The 16,098-nt window shown below is 54.9% G+C and overlaps 5 protein-coding genes across 5 annotated transcripts; 3 read left to right on the forward strand and 2 right to left on the reverse strand.

Annotated features, from left to right (window-relative positions):
• Window positions 1–998: 998 nt before the first annotated feature.
• K437DRAFT_255497 (putative RPT6-26S proteasome regulatory subunit) lies at window positions 999–2,791 on the forward strand. The gene is made up of 5 exons (XM_013388724.1): window positions 999–1,528; window positions 1,611–2,010; window positions 2,077–2,263; window positions 2,337–2,471; window positions 2,544–2,791. The coding sequence occupies exons 1-5, from the start codon at window positions 1,198–1,200 to the stop codon at window positions 2,757–2,759; spliced, it is 1,269 nt and encodes a 422-aa protein (XP_013244178.1). The 5' UTR covers window positions 999–1,197; the 3' UTR covers window positions 2,760–2,791.
• A 1,632-nt stretch (window positions 2,792–4,423) lies between these two features.
• Window positions 4,424–5,607, forward strand: K437DRAFT_273411 (putative RPL42B-ribosomal protein L36a.e; the record flags this gene model as incomplete). Its single annotated transcript, XM_013388725.1, has 5 exons — window positions 4,424–4,485; window positions 4,924–5,005; window positions 5,082–5,127; window positions 5,192–5,270; window positions 5,336–5,607. 5 exons carry the CDS (start codon window positions 4,424–4,426, stop codon window positions 5,385–5,387), a joined length of 321 nt encoding a protein of 106 aa, XP_013244179.1. The 3' UTR covers window positions 5,388–5,607.
• Window positions 5,440–7,807, reverse strand: K437DRAFT_255500 (Pkinase-domain-containing protein). Its single transcript, XM_013388726.1, has 4 exons — window positions 6,665–7,807; window positions 6,354–6,595; window positions 6,035–6,289; window positions 5,440–5,960 (listed from the first exon to the last, which is right to left on the reverse strand). Exons 1-4 carry the CDS (start codon window positions 7,370–7,372, stop codon window positions 5,591–5,593), a joined length of 1,575 nt encoding a protein of 524 aa, XP_013244180.1. The 5' UTR covers window positions 7,373–7,807; the 3' UTR covers window positions 5,440–5,590.
• Window positions 7,808–9,026, forward strand: K437DRAFT_255501 (ribosomal protein S12). Its single transcript, XM_013388727.1, has 4 exons — window positions 7,808–8,289; window positions 8,385–8,557; window positions 8,630–8,703; window positions 8,776–9,026. Exons 1-4 carry the CDS (start codon window positions 8,035–8,037, stop codon window positions 8,799–8,801), a joined length of 528 nt encoding a protein of 175 aa, XP_013244181.1. The 5' UTR covers window positions 7,808–8,034; the 3' UTR covers window positions 8,802–9,026.
• On the reverse strand, window positions 8,875–15,366 carry K437DRAFT_273414 (uncharacterized protein). Its single transcript, XM_013388728.1, has 4 exons — window positions 11,340–15,366; window positions 11,066–11,275; window positions 10,578–11,000; window positions 8,875–10,506 (listed from the first exon to the last, which is right to left on the reverse strand). The coding sequence occupies exons 1-4, from the start codon at window positions 15,165–15,167 to the stop codon at window positions 8,920–8,922; spliced, it is 6,048 nt and encodes a 2,015-aa protein (XP_013244182.1). The 5' UTR covers window positions 15,168–15,366; the 3' UTR covers window positions 8,875–8,919.
• Between the last annotated feature and the right edge of the window lie 732 nt (window positions 15,367–16,098).

Here is a 16,098-nt window from a genome sequence, read left to right on the forward strand (position 1 = left end):
TCCAGCGGGTGCTCTGACTCTGTGGACAAAATCGAAGTGACGCCGCTGTCTTACTGGTTCATCTGCGCAGCCAGTTTGCTCTTTTGCCTTTGAACCTGAAAAGGCATTTTTTGTCTCGCGTTCCAACTGCATTTGCGAAGGAGAGCATTTCAGTCCATCAGTGATGCCAGTGAATTGCTGGCTTTCAGCGACATCGGACAAATGTACGGCAGTCCACATATGAGTAAGCCCTCAAGTCAGAATGCCAATGCAAAGCACACGTGGGTGCACATCGCGAGAACCAGCAGAGCGCGTCAGATTGGTATCTGCCTTCGTATTGCCGAGCAGACTTTCCCTACCCGAAGAGGTCTTGTGCTCAATGATTTCAAACGTTGTCAGTTTGTGGCGCGCAGCAGGTAGCGCCAGATAGCTAGTTCAGCAACTCTTCTAGCAAGAAACACGAATTGGAGGAGCCCCTTGTGTATAGAACCTGGTGCGGTTGCATCCTAGAGCAGAATGCTTTACGCATGAGGCCGCCGCAGTTGGGCTCCGGTTGCATGCCGATTTTTCGTATTTCAACAACCCATCTGGAGCAAAGCTTCCAGCAAGTACAAACGAGTCGAAATGAACTGTGTGCGTGAGCACCACAAATGAATGTTGTCGGCCAGTGGCCCGATCGGAAAGCAATCGCAGCCTGCTTCATGGCCAATCGCCGTCGTTGCTCCATATGCATTGAGCAGGAGAGATTGACGCGCCGGGACACGGGTGCATTTTGCACAGCCGACGGATGGGGATGGAACACGGTCTGATGTCCGTCGATTAAGAGGCAGAGTGTGCTATGTTGATGAGAGAAAAGATATGGAGAGAGCGGAACGCTGAGCGGCGTACGCGCGCTGGGAGAGTCTAGAATCGAGAGACTGAACGAGAGCACCACGAGTTTGTGAGCGGCCCAGGCTGGGTCCATGACGTGTCGCCACTTGCTCCATACCCACGCCAATTCTCAACATCATTCATTGCTCAATCAAGCCTGTCAGGCTTCTGCCATCTAAACGGCCTGGCTTATCCTCTCGCGTCTGCCTCTGAATTGCAGGAACCAGTTCAGCAGACGACCCATTACTTGTGTCTCTGGCTCAGTGACATCGCCACCTCCGCTTCCACACATCGACACATCACCACGTTGGTCGCCCATAACGCCAACGACTTTCCGTGCAAGACAAGATGGCCGCAGCAGCAGTATTGCAGCAGACTGGTGGGGCGACGACGACGATGACCCAGGTGATGCATCAGAATCGAAGTGCATCAACTTCGGCGGCGGCCGGAATCCAGTCCTTCTACCACTCAAAGATCCAGGCATATGAGCTGCTCATTAACGACAAGACGCAGAATCTGAGGCGACTGGAAGCCCAGCGAAATGCTTTGAATGCGCGTGTGCGGCTGTTACGCGAAGAGCTTCAGCTCTTACAAGAGCCTGGAAGCTACGTAGGAGAGGTCGTCAAAGTCATGGGCAAGAAGAAGGTTCTGGTAAAGGTGCAGCCAGAGGGCAAATATGGTGAGCAAACGACACTCTGGAATACTTGCGTGATTGCCAAGGACTGGGCTGATGTGGGACAACCCATGCTCTACGAACCTAGTGGTGGACTTTGCCTCCGATATTGATGTTGCATCACTCACTGTGTCGCTCCGAGTGGCTCTTCGTTCGGACTCGTACACGTTGCACAAGATCTTGCCCAATAAGATTGATCCTCTGGTTTCTTTGATGATGGTCGAAAAGGTACCGGATAGCACCTACGAGATGGTCGGAGGTCTTGACCGCCAGATCAAGGAGATCAAGGAGGTCATCGAACTTCCAGTCAAGCATCCCGAACTCTTCGAGAGCTTAGGCATCGCTCAGCCTAAGGGCGTGCTCCTCTACGGGCCACCGGGAACCGGAAAGACGCTGCTTGCAAGGGCTGTAGCGCATCACACTGACTGCAGATTCATTCGGGTCAGTGGAAGCGAATTGGTACAAAAATACATTGGAGAAGGTAGCAGGTGAGTGATTTGTTTTGCTTGCGTACCAATCACACATGAGCTGATCAAATGCTGCTCCGCATGCAGGATGGTGCGTGAGCTTTTTGTCATGGCGCGTGAGCATGCGCCATCTATCATCTTCATGGATGAAATCGACAGTATCGGCTCAAGTCGTGGGGAGAGCGGTAGTGGGGGTGGTGACAGCGAGGTGCAGCGAACAATGTTGGAGCTTTTGAACCAGCTGGACGGATTTGAAGGAACGAAAAACATCAAGGTACGTGTCCTTGATACCAATCTTGCTGCATAATTCGCTGCGAACGAGGCTCAAATCTTTGTCGCCAACTCAGGTCATCATGGCCACCAACCGCATTGACATCCTCGATTCAGCACTGCTCCGGCCCGGGAGAATTGACCGAAAGATCGAATTCCCACCTCCAGGACCCGAAGCAAGAGTCTCGATCCTGCGCATTCATTCCCGCAAAGTGAGTCTGATGGAGCAGTTAGCATATTTCGGGAGCGATGTTGATGATTTGCCTTCGCTTTCGTCGATGCAGATGTCACTTCAACGTGGTATTAATCTCAGAGCGCTCGCGGAGAAGATGGGTCAGTGCTCCGGTGCTGAGCTCAAGGGTATCGTCATGGAAGCGGGCATGTACGCTCTCCGAGAGCGTCGGCAGCACGTTTCACAGGAAGACTTTGAGCTCGCTGTCGCAAAGGTGCTGAAGCGTGCGAGCGAGACAAACGCGTCGATCAACAAATTGTACACTTAAGCATAGCACTCATACATCCCCATTACCTCGCCTTTTCCGTGCGTTTCGCGTGCCCCAGTCGGGAAGAGGCTATAACTGACGCATCGAAGTGACAAAGCGTAGAGTTGTTACTCGTTAATATGTACGTGTAGCAGAGTTTTCCGATTGGCCGTCTCGCGGTAGTTCCGCATCACCTGACCGTACGGCGTGGAACACGGTCCGGCAACTGGACTTGTCTCACGGTGTTTATGGAGCAGCAGCGAGCGCTGCAGATCAGCCTTAACAATTTTGGCTGCCAGAGGTAGCGCATCAAGGCCACGCACGAATGGGGCAGGGGCTCATAGAACTACATTATTTCTCTATGCAAACGACTCAATTAACACAGTTTCATTTGAGGCCATGCATCACTCGTGAGCTGCAAAGCCCGCGCGACCTGAATCCTAGAAGCTAATGATTGCTCGATTGCTATGCTGAAACCCACGGCCATGAGTCGAGCAAGTCAGATATCATGAGCGTCCATGTTGGTGAATATGGCTGAAGACAGATCTGCTGCGCAACCGATGCTTAGCTTGGCTTCATTTACACGGATGTTGGGGCTGCGTTGCGATGGTCGAAATTTTGTTCTGCACGCTGTGTCCCATTCAAGTTGGGACTTTCACGCAAATCAAGCTGTGGATCCCAGCGAGCACAGGGATGCGGCATTCAAGCCGTCAGAGCGTTCATAAATACAATGCAGAGGATGATATTGATCCCCAGGCTTTACATTAGCTGCCTTGCACTCTTTCGTGGGCAACTTTACTCATTGATGACGTAGATTACAGCCTTTGGGCTGGTCCTTGTAAAGCACTAAAAGAACTCGGTCCTCTTAAGGGATCACCAAGCTCGAGAGTATCAGGCATTTCGAAAGAAATGGGGTCCAGGTGCAAGCGTCGGCACCAAATTTGCATGCTCCAGTGTCGGGGTTGAAAGGCTCCTTGCAAAGTCAAGGACCGCATCAAAATGGGTATGCCTTTATCCTCACGAATCTGTTCCGGCACGATGGCACGGACAAGCTGGCGGTCCCTTGATGCAGCTTTCGTAAGATGTGTCGCATTGCAAACTTGGCATGTCACGTACGTAAGGTCCTCTTTCCAGGCTGGAGCATGAAAACGGAGCGTCGGTCCGAAGACATCACCACAGCATTATCCTTGTTGGGTAGGACAATGAGAAGTCTGAGTGGCTACATAGTGCTCTTCCTGGCACATCCTCACGCATCGCATGACCGGCATGTCAAGAGGTTCTCCATCAAAATGTGCCCTTTCTTGAAGATGGTGACCCTTGCAAAAGTCCTGCACCATCTATACTCATGAGCTAACACTCTGAGAGTGTGGCCTTCGTTTGTTGCCAGTTGGGCGTTGAGCCCGAGTTGTGCCTAGGTCATGGTCGCCTTGACTGGTCCAGTGCCAGCTGGCTGATGTGTGGCCCAGTGGGCGGGGTGGTGGTAGTTCGTTACGTCCTCTTTTAGTTCCGACCTTAAATCTGCTTGCCGCAGCAGCTTCGCAGCAATCTCGGACAAGTGCCAGCTGAGGCGCGCCTGGAACACCGTTATGACTCTTCTTGTAACCATCTTTTGTCGTCTACTGGAAAGGTTCTTGGTACCACAGAGTCTCTAAGCACACTCAGCACATTGCTTAGCATTCGTCAAGATGGTTAACGTGCCAAAGACTCGCCGCACCTACTGCAAGGGGAAGACATGCAAGAAGCACACGTAAGTATTCATCAGGGCTTGGCCCTAGTATTCGATGCCGAATGCACATCCGAATATGGGGCTGCGTGTCCGGCACATCCATAGCCGAATTGGAGATCTGGGAGCACTACGCGGAGGGCGGTCGCGGGAGCTGCGGGAATGGGAACATGGGCTCGCAGGATGCGAGATTCGAGGTACATTCACTCTAAGTGAAAGTAAGGGTGTCAAGATTGGAACGGGCCACGCGAAATGGATCATGTGCGGCGAGCACAATCTCTGCGTACAGAACTCAAAGGCCAGGAGGAGTGTGTTGGAAAACCCGGAAAAATAATGTGCAGCTGCTGTCGTTGAACTACAGATGCACCTGGGACGCCGGATGCCAGATGCCAGGACCAGCCTCATGATTACTCAGGATGGGGAAGGCTGACTCCTTCCTACTCTCGCCTGCGCGGCTCATAGCCCGCACAAGGTGACCCAGTACAAGACTGGTAAGGCCTCGCTCGCAGCTCAGGGTAAGCGAAGGTATGACCGCAAGCAAAAGGTGAGATCGTCCGGTCCATTTCGCGACGTTCAGCGACATTCATTCGGGGAACTGACACTACTCGAACGCAATGCAGGGTTACGGTGGTCAAACCAAGCCGGTCTTCCACAAGAAAGCAAAGAGTGAGTGTTTCTCGTTTGCATTGCTTTTCCCGATTGCTGCTGACATGGTGTTTCGTTCGCACAGCCACCAAGAAGGTCGTCCTGCGTTTGGAGTGCACGGCTTGCAAGTACAGGTCGCACGCAGCTCTGAAGCGATGCAAACAGTGCGTACTTGACAAAGCTCTTCACCCTTTTGCTTCTAAAGCTGATACCTTGTTCCACTCTACAGCTTCGAGCTTGGTGGTGACAAGAAGCAGAAGGGTGCTGCCCTTAGTTTCTAAGCGTCCACCATGGTTAACTTGTAAATGCAACTCTGGTCACATTACTGCACTGATTTTTGCTCGAGCGCCCACATGAATGAGGGAATTGGCATGCGCTTTAACGCAGAACAGGCCCAGGAAGGAAATGAAACGCGGGAAGGATGGTGTTGGATCAAGCAGAACAAGTGTGGATGAATGCGACCGCATCGGGGGCGTCTCATATGCTACAGTTTAAGGTTCGAAATCTGTTGCGAAGTGCCTGAAGGTTGTGGCGCTGGACGTGCATTCGGGTATGCCAAAGCCCGTGGCTTCAAGTTGGAAGGCTGCGCGTTGCGCCAAGAGCCGCCTGGATTGCCTGGCCCATCGGGCAAAAGATACATGACGGGGGGGTGTTTTGGCAGCTGCTGGAGGCGCTCTTGTTCGCGCCGTTTTTTGTCGCTTTCCTTACGGGGTTCGTACTTCGGTAAAGAAGAAGGGTCAGCTGGGTAGGGCTCGGACCAGAGCCAATTGTGATGGAGAGCTTGCGCCGCATTCAAGCGATCGGCAGGATTGAGAACCAGAAGCTTGTCGACAAGATCTGCTGCCCCTTCAGGTCTGATGTCGTACGAAGAGCGTTAGCGTCAGCGATCGAACAGACGAAGGTGACCCTCTGTGCAAAGGTTCCTAACATGTGCACCGGTCCTTCGGTGGTAAGCCACCTCTTCAACTTTCTTGGTTGGGAGCCGAAATCTCTTCTCCCATCTGGGCCACTCTCATCTACGCGGCCTTGTGCATCTGCGTTTCTGACGCCTGCAAGCTTGAACCAGCCAGGCAGCGTCCGCTCGTTTGGCGACCCGCACACTTCGGCGATCAGCTCCAATTGATGCACCTCTGATGCTCCCATAAAGAACGGCTTCTTATAGAACATCTCAGCCAAGATGCACCTGCAGCGCACAAGAGCCCATCAGTCAGGCTGACTGCCGGCGATAAGCTCGAAAGTGGACGCACCCTAGACCCCACATGTCGACCTCCGGTCCGTATTGCCTCAGTCCCGCGAGTAGCTCTGGTGGACGATACCACCTTGTAACGACAGTGCCAGTGTAGTCCATTTTTTGGGGTTGGCCATCCGCCCCCTGCATCAGGTCACAGTTGTGGATTGAGCGAGCTAGCCCGAAATCGGCAATCTGCAGCTGTCCTTCGTTGCTGATGAGGAGGTTTGCAGATTTCATATCTCTGTGCAAGACGCCGTTCTGGATTATTCGCTTGCGCAACTCAGCAAAGACCGCAGCGCCGATGGCTTGCATCGAGGCATTGCTCACCGAATGCATGTAACATGTTCCTTCAAGAAGCTGCTTCATATAGAGCTTGATCTGCGGGATGGAGAGACTATACGCATCAAGCAGCCCGGCGAGATCGTGATCCATGTACGGCTCCACCATGTAGATGTCTCCTGTCGCGCTCTGACCAGAGTCAGGGGGTGCAAAGACCATGTCGATAACGGGGACGATCGCTGGATGCCGCAAGTGTTTCAGCAGCTTGACCTCCCTGATGGTCGTCAAAGCCAAGCCATCCCGCGAGTCGTGCACGGTGATCTTCTTGAGAGCGACTGCCTGACCCGTGACGCGATGTTTTGCCATGAGTACAACACCAAATGTTCCCTCTCCCAGCGTGGTCGAGATCTCGTACGAGTCGAGAGAGCTGCAGCCCTCAAACCTGCGCCTCTCGAAGGGGACCAGCTCGTGCTTGGCCGCTTCCCGCGTGCCCCTGATCGTACTGCTCGACCGAATGGCGCCGCGATACATCGATGAAGTGACACGTTCGGATAATCTGTCTGATAATGCAATGGGCAGACCCGGCCACACATCTGACTCCAGCCCCAGGTCTTGCTTGTGGTGTCCGTTAGTAATTGCCATTTCATCGCGGCCAGTCGCCTCGGCGGTCGGAGCAGCTGATGCCTGGGGCTTTGGAGGGGAATTGATCCTTCGCAAGAGTATCGGAGGCGGCGTCTTCGTCGTTGTCGTCGTCATTGTGGACTGCGCAGGGGCATTGTGATTGTAGCGCATCCGCTTTGCATCGCGTGGTACCTCGTTTACTCTTTCTGAGGCTTTACGGACGCGCGTGACGCCGGTCGAGCCATTCTCCATCACATCAGCTGTGACAGAAATCTCCCCTTCTTCTGGAGAGCTTTCGCGTGTGGCCGACATGACCTTATGATGCGATCACGGGTTGCACGCACCAGAAAAGACGATCGCTTTGCTCCGAGCGCATTGGTAGCTGCGCGCGCCCCTCTTCTCGACCGCGTTTCACCCAACGCAGACGGCGCTCGCCGGGCCGGGATTATGAGCACTTGCCGTCTGCCACCGAGGCCATGCTTCAGGGTGCAGCGGATACCTGTTCTTAGAAGAGGATCTCCAAGGAAAGATGTCTTCTGATTTGCTTGCCTCTGCTACGGTCTCTGATCACTAGTGATCAGTCACAGACTGAACTGCCGAACACTCCAACCTGATGCTTTTTGACACTCCCCATTCCGCCCAACATCAACCCTCAGATGGATGAAACCTTTGCCACCAGCTTTGGAATTATTTCAGGTCCCAGCAACAATGTTACACTGCATCTTTTCCATTCACCTAACATACTGGCCCGGTCGACTTTGTTGAATGTGCGCTTCACCTGTGTCCCATCTGCAAATATGAGCTTAGTTCGTACATTCCAGCAGCTGGCCCTGGCTCAAAGGGCCACCGGTTTGCGGCCCATGCGCCTGCGGACGGCCACTCCGACTACATGGGCGTGCGCCGCCTGCAATCAGCGCGCCTTCACTTCTACACCTGCTCGCCAGGTCACTCTGCAGCAATGTCTTCGAGGGGCACGGAAGGCGCACAGGCCGCGCGTTAATCGCGTTCCGGCGCTGGAGGGAAGACCGTTCGTCAAAGGTGTTTGTTCCAAGGTTCGTGTGATTCCTCCAACCTCGGTTGATTACCCGCCCGCTGTGAGCCCGTCGTGTCTTACCAGGCTGACACTCTTTCTGCTGGCCACGAACAGATCTTTACCACCAAGCCAAAGAAACCGAATTCGGCGATTCGTAAAGTTGCAAGAGTCAAGCTGTCCAACGGACGCACTGTCACAGCATACATTCCTGGCGAGGGTCACAACCTGCAAGAGCATAGTGTCGTCCTAATGAGAGGAGGCAGAGTACAAGACGTACCAGGTGTGAGGTGAGCCTGGATGCTTGCACCTATCGTTTATGTTTTGAAGCACTCAGCGTCTTCAATCTGGCTGCTCGTCAGGTACCACCTCGTGCGAGGCGCGCTCGACTTCGGCGGCGTCGCGAACAGGACCACGTCGCGATCAAAGTACGGAAGTAAGTCACAATTCCGGTCGACCACTTTATTCGCCAGCAATTCTTGCTCACATCTTCTCATTTTATTCGCAGCCAAAAAGCCCAAATCCGGGCCATAGCTGGTCAAGTTCACCCTTGATATGTGATTGGCTCAATGTGGCAAATCTTCACGAGAGGTAGACCTGCATTTTGGTCACGTCAACGAGTGTTCTTGCTGCCAAAATAATACATCATAGGTCACGACAGGGACGTGTAAGGTGTGATCCCTTTGTTGCGTAACTTGTATTCCCGCGGCCCGTCATCTTTGCACAGGCGCTCAATCTCCCAAGAGATTGCCTTGACCCACAGGTCACGTTCCATTTGACTCCTCGCTCGTAAGACAATATGGCTGATGGTTCCATCATTTAGGGAAGGGAGTGCTGCGATGTCGGGCGGAGCTGCGCTGCCCGTCGAAGAGCTGACTCTGAGGCCGACTTGGCCCTTTGATGTTTTGTAAGGGATAGGGTCGGGTGTCGCATTTACGCATTGAGGGCGGTAGCGGATGACAAATGTGCAATCCTCTTCATCGTCAACACTTTGGAGCCCATCCTGGTAGACGCGCGGTAGACGATGACGGTCACCACCGCCTCCGCCAACGCCTAGACTCTGAGCTGCCTGGTTGCCCTCTGGTAAAAAGTCTTCCGTCAGCTTGCCACTGTAGACGTACGCATCTCTGAGGTGAAGGACAGTTTCTTGACGTTTGTGGAAGATGCCTGCATTCTGCCTCGCTCTGGCGCTTTTTGTAGACTGCATCAGCTTAAAGCTGAGCAGGCGCCCTTGTATGAGGATGAAGTAGCGGCCATTGAATGCTTCGTGCGTGCGCATCTTGCGGAACAGCCGACCGCACCTGACGATCGGTCGGCAATTCATGATCGGACACCAGCTCCAAATGGAGGGCAAGCGCCTGTCGAGCTCGCCCGAGTCGCGCGAATGCGTCCCAGGCTGTTTGGTCGAGGCTGTAGCGATCGCCATGAGGTCCTTCGCATCGGATCTCTCCCTGGCTTTCCAGTACCGTACCAGTTGGTTGATTCGCACGACCCACTCTTCTGCCACTGCAGTCGAGAAGGCTTCGAATCGGATGTATCGTCCATTCGACATGGTGACTTCAATCTGCCGCCTGGCCCGGGTCTCAGCACGATCAGAGCACGCAGCCAGCCCCTCTTCTCCACCAATGTCCTCGCTCGCGTGGATCGAGACATCCTGCCAGCTGGAATCACGGGAATGATCGAATACATCTGCCTTCTCCGATTGCGGCGTCTCTTCGGGTTCTGTCGTCACCACACGCTCGCACTTGAGAATGTCCCGCAAATCAACATAGCCGTCAGCAGTGACGATTTGCTCAAATTGTCGGCACCGTTCGTACGCCCGATACGCCTGCACTTGCTTGGCCATCCCATCATCAGAATGATCGCGAAGCGCATCCAGAACGAGTTCCAGTGCTGCATCAAGCTCTCTCTGAGCTGCCGCACGCACTGCCTTGCGTTTCGTTTTGCGCTTCGCTTTCAACATTTCCTCCACGCCTTTCGTAGCCACTGAATGGCTTTGCGTGGTGAGCATTGCGATGATCTCCTTGTCGGGCGCAAATGCCTTGCTGCTGGAAGAGAAAAAGATGTGCCCATCATGGGTGCTCACGTATACGCGTGTCAGCGATCCTGATACCGCTTTGACGCGCCATAAATAGCCTTCCGCTGCCGGCGGTTCCTCCAGAATATCGCCGACTGGTCCTTTGATGATGCCAAGATGATGCTGCGCTGGCCTGAGCTCCAGGACGGGCGTGGACAATCGCTGAGCAAGAGCGGCAACCGCGCTATGGTCAGCAATGGCTACCGTTTGCCATGGCGTCAAGCAGGGCTCACAGTATGAAGCAATACTCCACTGACCACAGCGGCGTCGCTGGATATTGTGGTGTCATGCCGAGCATTGAATCGATGCACCCATTCTAGTCGGCGACCGATGCGCCAAGCCACTTCAAAGGGAGCGTTCGCCGCGATGCTTTGCTGGGCCAGTACGAGCCAGCGTGGGTTCCCTTGCAGCAGACGTGCGATTATCTCGGTGATGTTACGAGTGGTGATCAACTTGTATCCCTCCCCTTGGAGGTCATTCTCATCACCCGTGAGGAGGAGAGACTGCTTCACCTCCTCTGTCGCCTCGTCTGGCACGGGAATGCGGACGCGGATGTTCAAGTCGGGAACATGGACGTCAACCACCTCGGGCACATTACCACCGAGCTCCCTGTGCAACTCCCACATCCAGTCACGAGCCGTGCTGGTGAATCGCGCCTGCGGAAGCGGGACCTTACAATGTTAGCTCTCCGTTTGGCAGCCAACGAGACCAACGCATTCACATTGAAAATGAGTATGTTTGTGCCGCTCTTGCGCAGATGCAGCGACCTCTTCCGTTCTTCCCTGCGTCTCTCGTTGTTGCAAGTATAAGTGAGGCAGAAGATCCCATCGATCGGAGAATAGAGCGACTGGAACGTGTGACCCTTGCGCAGACCGAGAACAAGTCGGAGTTTTAGCTGCTTGGCGCGGCCGCTTAGCTTGTAGAGCAGGGACTGAAAGAGCCGACTCATCAGCAATCAATATGGAGAGCATGGGCTCTCTCGACGTTACACGTACTGTATCCTCCCACAGTTCCAACCGGCCCATCCTTAGCACCACCATGTACTCCGACCAGTCATCCTCATAAGTTGAGTACCTTCTCGCGATCAGTTCATCGTAGTCCGGAGGCAGGTCTTCTGCGGCAGTCCACTCAATCTTGACGAGCATTCTATCGCGCTTGAGCACAGACCTGTGGGTGATCAGCTCTTCGGACTGTGTCGCGGCTGTTGCTCTGAGCTGGCTCAGCCGGGCCTGCTCATTGTCGATTTGCTGCACTGCAGCCTCGCTTCGTTGCAGCACCTCCTCCGGCGCTGCCCTCTCCTCTACATCCGCGAACAACGCTTCTGCCATTGGGCTGGACTTGCCAATGATGGGTTTGGTTAGCTGGCGGAAGAAGGTGGTCGCTTCTGAGCTAGGGGAGTTGCGCGCGAACTGGACCGACTTTTTCGTTCGTAGCGTGCGTCGCTCCCCTGCTTCGGTGGTGGTCACTGATGCCTGTTCCTGTTCAGGCTGCACTAATACACTACTATCGACAGTCGGCGTTGCCACCTTTACTTGCTCGGCCCCATCTGGTAGCCCGTTGGAAGCGTCGGAGCCAGGTGGGGTGGACGCTGTCCCTGTGACGTTCATGTCCTTCGGGGATGAGACGAGCACCTGCAGCTTCACCGAATCTTGCCTCTGGTCTTGCGTGGCAATGGGTGGTGGTCTCGCAGAAGGGTTCTTTGATGTTGTCTGCGCCTGCGCCTTTGCCGTCCTCGCTTTCTCGATCGCACTCGCCGATGCAAGTGCATCCGCCGCTGCATGGCGCACCGGCTTACGATCGCTGATCCTTCCGCTGTGCGCATTCATCATCGCTGCAATGTCCGCCCAGCCTTTGCGGCTCTCAATGTCGAAGGCTGGAGCGTGATTGACGCCATGGGCCTGGGTGAGTGTGAGGCAAGAAGATGACAGCGCTGAATCTATCGTAGCTTTGGGACTTGTCATGACTTTGGGGCGCATGTGGATGCTATTGGTAGATGTGGAGGCTTCGTCAAAGGCGCGTGAACGACGCTTACCGCTGGTGTCAATTACAGTTCTGCTCGCAACAGCCTGAGAGCCTCGAGTAATTGTGGCAGACGGGACCAGGGTACCTTCGCGACTGTGTGTTGCCAAGTTTGCTTCTCTGGTCATCTGCGCCAGAGCTGCCGATGGTCTACGCAAGTCTTGGGGTTCCGAGAAGCTGCCTTTGCGCCTCCGCTTGTCAATCGCAGCTTGACCCACTTTCTCTTCCTCTACGATGCTCATGCACCGAGCGCGCTCCTGCTGTGTGCGCTGCTCGGCCTTTTCTTTATGCGAAGCCTCGATGCGGGCAAGTAGCACCTCTTCGACAGCAAAGCCAGTCTCGAAGCTGGAGCCGACCCAGCGCGTGCCACCAGAGCTAGTGCCAACTTGAAAGGGATCAGGCTTGGCAGAACGGTGAAGTCCATAATGGTAGTGACGAGGGCCGCCGCCTTTCCTATCCCGCCCAGCAACGAACTGCTGCTGATCCGGTCCCTCTTTCTCGGCCTGCTGCTGCTGTTGCTTCCGCAGCTGCATCGCAGCCGCCGCCCTAGCAGCGCTGACGACCTGCTCGTCCCTCGCGCGCCGCTCTTTGTCCGCCTTAGGGAGCAAACCCCGGAACAAGCGAGCTCGGACGCCACCAACAGCACCAAAACTACCCTCTGTGGCGCGTGTACCGTGCGTGCCGAGTGAGCCGATGGTGCTCACGTGACTCATGCGCGAGGCGTCTCTACGGTGTGGATACCATGAAAACCCGTTCGCAGGACCATTCGGAATAGTGTGGGAGCGCTGCTCACTTGGTCGCCGCCTCGAAAGTTCAGAGCGATTACTGAAGGCGGACGCTTGGCGTGAATGACCAGCTGCCTGTGGCGGTTGCGATATCTGTTGCTTTTGCGACTGATCACTCTTGGACGCAGGACTGATTGTTGGTGGATCAACGGAAGAAGCGGAGGAAGAATAGCCAGCGACGGGACGAAGGAGCGATGTCCGCCTCTCTGGTGTTGACTGCATCTGCATCGTTTGCATGCGCAGGGCGCCGCTGCTGCTGCCACTGACGCTGCCTGCACCACTTCCTGCGCTGGCGTCGGGATTGCCTTGCTCACTCCAGAAGAAAAGGTCGTTGGGTCTACCCCTTCGTGCGACAGGCCGAAGCGTCTCAAAGCTAGCAGACGACGCAGCCCGTTGTGCGCCACATGTGTTGACGCGCTCTCGGTCTCTGAACCGCTTGCTGAGTGGCGAGGTTGTGAGAATGGGCTTGCGTTGGAGTGGTTGCTGATGCTGCTGCAGCTGGTCAAGACATCCAGCGCGTCCCACTGATCCGGGCTGCTCGAACGACAAAAGGCGGGTTCTTGTCGGCTTGGTCGGGGTGCTCATCGGCGAGTTCTGTTCTGCATTGACATTGATAGTCGTATCAACAATGCTCACACAGGATCGCTTGCGGTCCCGCTGCAGCATTCCTCCAGCAGCAGCAGCGCTGAGGAAGGTCGATGAATTGTCACCGCCGCTGCTGTCATGGTTGAGGTTGCTGCAGCTATGGTTAGCATTCGGATCTGCGGAAAATTCTGCTGCATTCAACTCGAACCACGACATGCCATGCCGATCGCGACGAGAGCTAGAGAGGTTGGAACTCATTCGCGGCAGCGCCAACGTCTGTGTGAGTGGCGATGGTGGTCCAAGAGAGGATGAATTCTGCTCCCCGTTATAACCATCTGCCTCTCCTTCCTCTTGCGTAGCCTGCGCAAATTTGCCATGGCGATCGGCATCGGCGCCGTTCAGAATCGTACTGCCAGGAATGGGTGAGAGGGCGCTGCTGCCTGAATATCCGCAGGTACGGGCGGAAGCCGTTGCGCCACTGCCACGCCGATCACATAGCTCGCTGCCTAGATCGTTGCTTTGCGCCTCGATGACGGTCGCATCAGACCGGGCGCTGATATAAGACTGGGCAGTCGCAAAGCTAGCCTGCGATTCATTCCGCCGTACGCTTCCTGATTTGCGTGCAGATGTCGCGAGCGGTGGCCGCGTGGGGATTGAAGAAGCGTTCGAAATGTCTGCGGTGGATACTGCTACAGGTGGTGACAGAGGACTTGTAGGTTCGAATTCGAATGTTGGTTGCGGCTGCCTGTGTCCGTGCTCTGTCGGTAATGATCGTCCCCTTTCGTGCATCATTTGGGAAGCTCGATTGGTGTCGGCACCGTCCACTTCGCCTTTCTGGCTAAATATGTTTTGCTGAAAGAGCTGATCCGAGGCTCGAGACGATGAATCAACTAGTGCAGCAGCTGGCATGGTGCGAGTATGCTTCACCGAATGAGATGCTGTGAGACCATCTGCCTGTTCGAGAGTCTGTTGCCTTTTCTTTCCCAACGCTTGCCAATCAGAATCTCCTCCAGCTGGAGTCTCCGTTTCATCTCCGGCTCTGGCTTCAGCCTCAGCCTTCACCTGTGATTGTGTGGTAGCGAAGATCACTGCTGCGGCGGCTGTTGTCGAGGAGATGGGCAGTGGACCGATGAACACTCGTCTGAATTTGTGTGGACCTCGGAAGTGCTCCTGGGTAGTGTGTCGGTGTGACTGATACATTTCGAGCAAGCGCCGTGTAATATGGTCCGCGTCAAGGGCTTGATCGGCACTGATGTTGGTGTCGGCATGTTGGTAAGAGGGATCCGTCGGTGGTTGTGGGTGCACCGCCGAACTGGTTGGCAGCGTAGCAGAACCTGCAGATCTTATTCCCGCCGTTGCAACTTCTGCTGCGCGTGCTACCAGCTGCTGTGTGACGGTGATGGGCTCGTCATTGGTACGCCAGTGATACGCCATGGTGTCCGGGACTATCCTTGTTTCAGGGGGCGGTCACACACTCCCGCTTGGCAAACCAGTTCAACATGCACTCAACGAGCCCTCTGAACGATGTCCTTTCGGTAGAGTGCTTGTCATTAATACTTCAGACGATAAACTGCCTGGATCCCTGTTATCACCAGTCTGTAAGCAAACAGAATGTGGAGTCTGGCCATGCCGGGCCAGCACCCAAACATATACGGCACAGCAACAAAGGACCTGAATCCTTTGTATAGGAGGTGTGCAGTTGCACACGCATCGCCGTGCGGCGTGCAGCAATCGTCTTCGATCAACCCCAGCGAGTGTTGTACATAATCGGTGCAATGAGCTCCTTTCCGGAGGTTCCGGTGACTGTATTCGGTGCAACTCCAGCTGCTGATCACGTTTGGGTTTGGTCCAGTTCACGTAGCCAGGCCTCTCAGTGTCTAACCGCAGCCCGCCTAGCTGTCTGGCTGACAGTTGGGTAAGTGTTGCCTAGGATGTGATCTTGCCAGGTTGACTCGCCAACATCCTGCGACTGGCTACCGTGATTCGTCGGTCGTGAGGAGACTGCAGACCCTTGAACGCACGGTGACCCGTTAGAGCACGTGTGCATAAGACCTTGTGACCCGGCTGATGGATGACGACCTGTACCACGATCACATCATGGCGCCTGCATCTGCATCTGGTTCGAGTTCTGCTTTGCGCCATGGCAGTAGTGTAGGCAAGCCAAAGTACAGATACGGGAGCACTGCATCGAGCAGAGCGGGGCGCAGGAGGCTTCTCGAATCAGGTTCGCCCTGCCACAAGCTCACAGCAGCGGCAACGAACCAAGATCTGGCGCAGGCATCTGCAGGAAACGAGAGCCAGTCCCTTTCTCTCTCTTCATCGCCGCCGTCCCGTCACTGCATACTACTTCCAAGGGCAACAGCTA

Source organism: Tilletiaria anomala (genome assembly GCF_000711695.1).
Source record: "Tilletiaria anomala UBC 951 chromosome Unknown K437scaffold_24, whole genome shotgun sequence".
NCBI classification, from domain to species: domain Eukaryota; kingdom Fungi; phylum Basidiomycota; class Exobasidiomycetes; order Georgefischeriales; family Tilletiariaceae; genus Tilletiaria; species Tilletiaria anomala.

Coding starts and splice junctions, on each gene's coding strand:
- K437DRAFT_255497 (XM_013388724.1), top strand. CDS start 1,198: ATGGCCGCAGCAGCAGTATTGCAGCAGACTGGTGGGGCGACGACGACG. Junction 1,529..1,610: donor GCAGCCAGAGGGCAAATATG/GTGAGCAAACGA, acceptor CTACGAACCTAG/TGGTGGACTTTGCCTCCGAT. Junction 2,264..2,336: donor AAGGAACGAAAAACATCAAG/GTACGTGTCCTT, acceptor TCGCCAACTCAG/GTCATCATGGCCACCAACCG.
- K437DRAFT_273414 (XM_013388728.1), bottom strand. CDS start 15,167: ATGGCGTATCACTGGCGTACCAATGACGAGCCCATCACCGTCACACAG. Junction 11,001..11,065: donor CAAACATACTCATTTTCAAT/GTGAATGCGTTG, acceptor CCGCTTCCGCAG/GCGCGATTCACCAGCACGGC. Junction 10,507..10,577: donor GTGGAGTATTGCTTCATACT/GTGAGCCCTGCT, acceptor GCTCTTGCTCAG/CGATTGTCCACGCCCGTCCT.
- K437DRAFT_255501 (XM_013388727.1), top strand. CDS start 8,035: ATGAGCTTAGTTCGTACATTCCAGCAGCTGGCCCTGGCTCAAAGGGCC. Junction 8,290..8,384: donor TCAAAGGTGTTTGTTCCAAG/GTTCGTGTGATT, acceptor GGCCACGAACAG/ATCTTTACCACCAAGCCAAA. Junction 8,558..8,629: donor CAAGACGTACCAGGTGTGAG/GTGAGCCTGGAT, acceptor GCTGCTCGTCAG/GTACCACCTCGTGCGAGGCG.
- K437DRAFT_255500 (XM_013388726.1), bottom strand. CDS start 7,372: ATGACGACGACAACGACGAAGACGCCGCCTCCGATACTCTTGCGAAGG. Junction 6,596..6,664: donor GAACATGTTACATGCATTCG/GTGAGCAATGCC, acceptor CGAATAATCCAG/AACGGCGTCTTGCACAGAGA. Junction 6,290..6,353: donor GTCGACATGTGGGGTCTAGG/GTGCGTCCACTT, acceptor TGTGCGCTGCAG/GTGCATCTTGGCTGAGATGT.